Source organism: Vicia villosa, linkage group LG4, assembly GCF_029867415.1.
Source record: "Vicia villosa cultivar HV-30 ecotype Madison, WI linkage group LG4, Vvil1.0, whole genome shotgun sequence".
In the NCBI taxonomy this organism is placed as follows: Eukaryota; Viridiplantae; Streptophyta; class Magnoliopsida; order Fabales; family Fabaceae; genus Vicia; species Vicia villosa.
Window position 1 is genome coordinate 31,988,178 of NC_081183.1, and position 7,400 is coordinate 31,995,577.

A 7,400-nucleotide genomic window follows, 5' to 3' on the forward strand; every position below is an offset into this window, starting at 1 on the left:
AAAAAAAAAAATGTTTTTGCTGATTATGCCAATATTTATAATTAGAATTACAACTAAAAAATTAATATTATACTAATTAATGATTTTATATGCATTAGACTTAGCTAGTATCGTCTCCCTCACCTCACATATCTTCCTTAGACTTTTTTTTTACTCCACCCTATACGTGAGGTCATTTTTTAATAATTTAAATAAATATAAAGAAATGACTTAAAAGCAATAATATTATTTTCCATAGAAAAAAATACAAGAAAAACAGTCTTAGCAAAGACTAGTGGTGTGTAGAAGTACCCATCCACAGAATCTACTAACTTACAACCCCTTATATATATAGATAGATAGGTTTTATACATCAAAAGTTAGATCCTTACATAAACTATACATAAAATGGAAGATAAAACTTCAACAAAGATATTTATGAAAATTGATGAAAGACCATCATCATCATCATATGAACATGGCAAAAATAGAGATTCAGAAAACAACTCATCCCTTCAAAATAATACAGTAAGTTTTTCTTAGATGCACTCTATTTTAATTTTTTTTTATGTGAATAATTAATGGTTGATGAAATTTTTAGCTTATGAATATAATCATGGTTTTGGAGAAAATTTTGTATCTAATCAATTTTTTTACTCTTGAATAATGATTTTTTCACTTTTCTATAACTTGATTATTTGCTTTGAAAAAATAATATCATGCAGCCAGGATCTCCACTTTTATTAAGTTTGAGTCTTAATAACACAACACAACATCCTCATGAAATTCAAGGAAAGTCCCAAATCCAAGTAAGTGATTAATCATATTTTTAATTAAGAATGAACTAATTGAGAATATGTTATTTTTAATTAATTAGAACATAATTATTTTATTTTTATTTATATAATTTTTGGGGTGTGATAATTGAATGGGTTAGATTGGGGAGCTTAGAGTAAAGCTTGAGGAAGAAAAGAAGGAGAATGAAAATTTAAAAGTGATGCTAAATCTGGTCAACGAACGATGCATTGTTCTTCATAATCGATTACTTCTGCATCAATTATCTTCATCACCTCAAAATAATCACAACTTGCCGGTAAGTTTGACTTCAAATTTGTTTCACATTGTTAATTTGCTAATTACATACTTGAAAAAGTGGTACTAAAAAATATGCTTCAAAGTTTTTAGCAAATTTTATATCTACCTATAAAAAAATTGTAATAAAATAAAAGAGAGAAAATTATAGTTTTACTATATTTCTATTTTAACTATTAATATATTTTAATTATTATAAATAAAAATAGAAATTATAAAATTATAAATTTTATAAAAGTAATGTGTGTGAAATTAAATAGAGTTATAAATAAAATAAAAAAAGAAAAATAAAAAATATTTATTTTTAAGTAAATAATATTTTAAAAAATATTTAGTTTAATAAAATATTTTTTTAATTATTGTAATAATTTTTTTAGATATTCATCACATAAGTTTTTAATTATTTTTATTTAAAATTTCAAAATTTTATTTAAATTGTAGCTCAATTATATCTGTTAGTGGAGTTAAACGGGTGCAAATTGCTGGTCTAATATTTATATTGTGTATTAATGTAAGTAAATTATTGATATTTATAACTTAATTATTTAAAAGAATATATTTATTAAAATTGTTATATGAGAATTTATATATAAGAATTCGTCTTTAAACTTTTTTGATAAATCCAAATTTTTATTATTTAATGTGACATTGATCTCGTGTAATGAAAGTAGTCAACTCCTCTAGATATTTTTAATACTCATAGTTAGAATCAATTAATTATATCATGTCTACCTACTAAGAGTAAAACAATAATTAATAGTTATTAAAAAATTGTAATGAATATTTTTTGTTGTTGTTTATACGACTATCATGACGTATATGCTCTCTTGTTGTCGATCATCTATAGGTTGAATGAAATATCCCAATTAAATAATTAAACGTTAATCTTAATGCACATGGTTAATTAAACATTATTTAAACCTTGCATATTTTCTAAATACACTAACCCTTGCACATTTTTCTTTATAATTAATCAGAATGGAAATATACAAGATGAGGAGAAACCGGTGTTCCCTACTAGGCAGTTCTTGAATATTGATGAGCCTTCCTCTTCAGATTGTGGCAAAAGAGAAAAATTTGCTTCATTAGAAAACAATGTGAATGTTAACATTGGAAGAAACTTTGCATATGAGTGCATTAATAATATTCATGAAGGTGACATAATTAGCAAAAGATTAGAGGATCAAGTATCTGAGGTTGAATGCAGGAGAGCTAGAGTGTCTATAAGGGCACGATCAGATTTTTCTTTGGTAAGGAAAAGATTATCTCATTTTTTGGTTAATATGTATAAATATAGTAATAAGTTATTATTTATTATTGATGAATATATATTTTATAAGTATTAATTTTTTTGTAATATTTAGATGGTAGATGGATGTCAATGGAGAAAATATGGACAAAAGACGGCTAAGGGAAACCCTTGTCCTCGAGCCTACTATCGTTGTAGTATGGGAACTTCATGTCCAGTTCGTAAGCAGGTAAAAATTATTCTTATTTGGCGATTAATTCCTTCACAAATAGTGTCTTACCATAAAAAATGAATTCATTAAAGGATATCAAGATTAAGCATACAAACAAATGCCAAAACAACCTCAAACTAAATCTAACACTAGGTCTCTCTATGAGATTCCTAAATGCCATAAATAGACTAACTAACTTCTAACTTATAAGACAATACTAACTCTCACTAGTCACCTAAAAGGTATTATACCAAACTCAATAATCAAAATCGATAGATAACTTGAGAATCAAAATAAATAACAAGCCGACTCAATAGAGTCCTCACAAAGCAAATTTGAGATACCCTTAAATCCATAGCGATCTTCCATTTAAAGATATTATAACAAGTTCAAACTCCATTCTATAGTAACCGTTAAAAGAAGACTATAACTTACTAAGATCCTGAATTTTTAAAGGCTACTACAAACCGAACCGAGATTTTACACTAAAATGAACTTGAAACAAAACATGATTTCACAAAAGCTAACCACTTACCAAATTGAGATTTTGCACCAGGCTTATCTCGAACCAAATTAAGATTTTACACTAGATTTTTCTCGAACCAGATTGAGTTTTTAAACGGACTGAGCTCATGAACCAAACGACAACTTAATACTAAATCCTCAAACAAAGCTTTTAACGGGTTTAACTTAGAACCTAAACAAACACTCTCTTAGAAGAATTATTCAACCTAGAAAAAATAGATCCTAGTGAATTTACAATATCACCCTTTATATAACAAAATTCTTCACATAAACACAAGATCTATCTCAAAGCACTATGGCTACATAATAGTGAGAGAGAGTAGAAAAGTATTTTTAGAAAGAAAGTGTGGAGAGTCAGATAGGTCACGATTCTATATGTGAAAAAGTGAAGGGAGAGACCTCTATTTATAGGCTAGAGGTTGACACAATAAAAAGAAAACAATCCATGGTCCAATTTAATGTCTCAATCGATTGGGTCCTTATCCCAATCGATTGGATGACCTAAAAAAATCTATTACAAATGCCCATTTTGGAAGGTCATGAAAGATAATTGTTTTCCTTCATTAAGAAACTTCCAAAACAATTTTGGGCATTATTTTCAATAACCCAATCGATTGGTAATATGCTCCAATCGATTGGACAATTAAAAGAAACTTGTCCAAATGGTTATAACAATTCCTGATTCATATGGCTAGGATTCAAAACATTTTTAAGTTGTTTTATTTGAGCAATAGAGGATTTAAAAAAGGTTTTAGTGAGTGTGTGACTTAGCCATGTTATTTTTAAGAATGCCATTGTGTTTTTACAAAACACCGATCACTCAAACACGATATGGCAAGCTTTCATATTTCTTCTCTTTCACACTCTGAAGCTTTAAGACTTTTCCGAATACACCGATCATATAATCACTTGCTTGGATATTCTTGGATATGAGGCTTGAGATATCTTCAAATTGAATGTCATCATCGATGGTCATTACACCATAACTCTTTGGCTTTATTAGAAGTAAGAGCTTTGAAAAAAATGTCTTATACATCTTTGACCACTTTACATACGTGCTTGTCTTTTATGCTTTAAGGTCAGATTTAATCTCCATAAGTTTTCATCACAGGTTGCATCTTCATACGTTGTCATCATTAAAACCAAACCATGATAGTCATGACTTGCTTGATCACTTCTTTATTAAACCTGCAAGCCCTTAGTTCCACATTATTCCTCTTTTTGATGATGACAACTAGAGCCGTCAAAATGGGCCGAAGCCCATGGGCCGGCCCGTAGGGCCCGAAAAATGTTAGGGCTTGGGCCTAATTTTTTGAGCCCATTTTGTTTCGGGCCTTTTTGAGCCCGGCCCGAAAAAGCCCGGCCCTAAATGGGCCAGCCCGTATGGGCTCTGGGTAGCCCATGGGCCTGATAAATAGTAAAATTTAATATTTAATTAATAAAATTTAATACTTAATACTAATTAAAAAATTCAAATTTTTGTATTTCTTTAAAATATATTTTATAATAGTAAAACATAAAAACAAATTTTAATATTTTTTTAAAAATTAAGCTTAATATAATTTTTTTTTTAAAATTAAAGAGAATATTTAATATATTTTTTGGAAATGGGCTTTTTGGGCCCGGCCCGGAAAAGCCCGAGGCCCGCTAGGGCCGACCCGTTTAGGGCCGGGTAGCCCGTTTTGACAGCTATAATGACAACACATCTCTCAAGGAAGTGGTAAAAGAATTACTAGCCTTGTGCTGATTTTTGTTTTGGCTTTCGTATTTTCTTCACCCATACTTAGATGTTTTGCACCCCTTTTAGAACCATACCTTTCTAAGAATGCTTTTCCAATCGATATGACCAAGGCTCTGATCAATAAATTCATAACCATATCTTTCTAAGAGGGCTTTCCCAATCGATTTGGTTAAGACTCTAGTCGATTGGGTTATCAAATCTATAAGGATTTTGTTCAAATTTTATCAATGGACAAATTTGGTTGACTTGAAGAAGAATTTTCAATTAGATTTGAAAACATGTGCGTCAATTTAATTCAATTGATTGACTTAAAGCCCAAATCGATTGGGCTTTTGCATTTTAGCACTGTTGGTGCTTTTTGGGCCTTGTGTTGATTTTTGTTTTGGCTTTCTTATTTTCTGCACCCCTGCCTAAATATTTGACACCCCTGTCTAAAAAAAACTAGAAAACTTATCTATTTAGTTAGCAAAAATATTTCAATAGCCATTGCGAAAACTAACTTAGGAGATAAACCGATTTAAGATAATTTTGATGTCTCCCCTAAGAAGAAACCATAATGTCTTGATATAAAGAAACTAAAAAAATTCGGCACATTCATTTATTACCATTACTATGGGTCACCACTAACTCTAACTTATGTAAAAAGAATGTGGCTGATATGGCTACGTTGTCAACAAAATAAATACCAGTGAACTCAATAAAATCCAACAACGATCTGTCGTTCAAAGGTTTCAGAAGTCATTAGAGAAAAAAAAAATTGAATTCTCGTACATTTTCATAACATGAGCATAAAAATAACATGTGTTGGTGTCACCTTCTTTAACAAACTATTTAAACAACCACTTATTAAATGTTGTTATAAATGTGCAACGAAATATGTAACCTGAATAATGCATACTAAAAAAATGCATGCACAATTTTTTGGAGGAAAAAATTGAAATTAATAAAAAAATATGTTCCATTAAAATAGTTATAATAATATAATTTTTGCAATCTTCTTAAGTGATGGTGAATTATAATGAGACATCATAGTAAATTCATTGCATGAAAAAGGGTTGATTTTAGTTCAACCTATATCATTTTAAAGTGTTATGTATATATGTTGATCATGAATGAAATTTTATGACATTTTCATTGTAATAATTTAACAGGTGCAAAGATGTTTCAAAGATGAAAGTGTTTTCATCACAACCTATGAAGGGAACCACAACCATCAACTTCCACCCTCAGCCAAACCAATTGCAAACCTAACCTCATCAGCACTCAACACATTCCTTTCAAACTCAACCACAAATCTACAATATGGAACCAATATATCCAACACATTCCTCTTCTCTTCACCATTATCTCCACCAAACTCAAATGCTATAGCTACTTTCTCTCCTTCTCCAACATGTCCTACAATAACACTTGATTTTACACTCCCTCCAAGTAACTATTTGCAGTTCAAAAACCACAAACAATCATCATTGTTTTCTTTTCCATTTCAAGGTTATAGTTACCCTCAATCATTTGAGGTGTTTCCAAATATGATAAACAATGAGAGAAAACTTGCTTTGGTTGATGTTGTGAGTGAAGCTATAGCAAAAGATCCTACTCTCAAGGCAACATTGTTTGCTGCCATGTCATCATTCACAAATGGAGATCCTTTCAATGTTAATAACCAGGGCCAACAACTTAGTAAGAGTGGTTAGGATCTTTGTTTTATATTGTATATAAATACATGGATATATACAAATATAAGTAAGTTTTATTAGAAATTTTCATTATTTTTACTCAAGGAAAGACATTAATCCATCATGATACAATATACTATCAAAGTATTTGGTTCTTGGTCATGTAATTCTTATATGCCTCATATGTTATATTGTGTAGACTGTAGGGAATTGATTTTCTTATAAGAAGAATAGCTAAGGGATAAAACCCATGGTTTTAATAAGGTTTCTCACGGTTTTAGTAAGGTCTTTGGTATTCAAAATAATTGAACAAATGAAAGTTACTTCTTATTAATGATGATAATGAAAATTGTTGAACAAAAATATAATTCAAGTAGTGGAATCGGTTACAAATTTGGTGTAACGGATTACCACCTTGGTTTGTAGCAAAAGAAACAAATCAGTGGCACTTGTAAATTGTTATAGGTTTGATGTAATTGGTTAACACGTTTTTATAATCATCCAAAATTAAGATAGTGGTGTTTGTAACCGATTACAGATTTTATGTAACCGGTTACATGATCAAAATTTTATTTTCTCCTATGATGTGTAAATACCCACAATTTGGATTGTTAATAATAATATCTATATTTTCATCCAATTCTCCCCAATTCTCTATAATTCTCTCTCTCTCTCTCTCTCTCTCTCTCTCTCTCTCTCTCTCTCTCTCTCTCACACACACACATTTGTTCATCATTTATTGTGATTGGGTTTTTCCCCAACATTTGACATCAAGAGCCTGATTCTTTGATCAAGCAATTATTCTGCGAAAATGATTTCCATCTTCGATGAATGTATCTCTCCAAATATCTCAATTCTCGATTCGAAGAATTAAGACAAGTGGTGCAAACAGATGAAGGTGATGTTTGGTTATCAAGATGTTCTTGA

General features: G+C 29.9%; 1 protein-coding gene across 1 annotated transcript; it reads left to right on the top strand.

Moving 5' to 3' along the window:
- Nucleotides 1-246: 246 nt before the first annotated feature.
- Nucleotides 247-6,912, top strand: LOC131599031 (WRKY transcription factor 42-like). The gene is made up of 6 exons (XM_058871548.1): nt 247-507; nt 705-788; nt 917-1,072; nt 2,049-2,321; nt 2,436-2,549; nt 5,949-6,912. Exons 1-6 carry the CDS (start codon nt 388-390, stop codon nt 6,489-6,491), a joined length of 1,290 nt encoding a protein of 429 aa, XP_058727531.1. The 5' UTR covers nt 247-387; the 3' UTR covers nt 6,492-6,912.
- Nucleotides 6,913-7,400: the final 488 nt, after the last annotated feature.

Coding starts and splice junctions, on each gene's coding strand:
- LOC131599031 (XM_058871548.1), top strand. CDS start 388: ATGGAAGATAAAACTTCAACAAAGATATTTATGAAAATTGATGAAAGA. Junction 789..916: donor AAGGAAAGTCCCAAATCCAA/GTAAGTGATTAA, acceptor TGAATGGGTTAG/ATTGGGGAGCTTAGAGTAAA. Junction 1,073..2,048: donor AAAATAATCACAACTTGCCG/GTAAGTTTGACT, acceptor ATAATTAATCAG/AATGGAAATATACAAGATGA.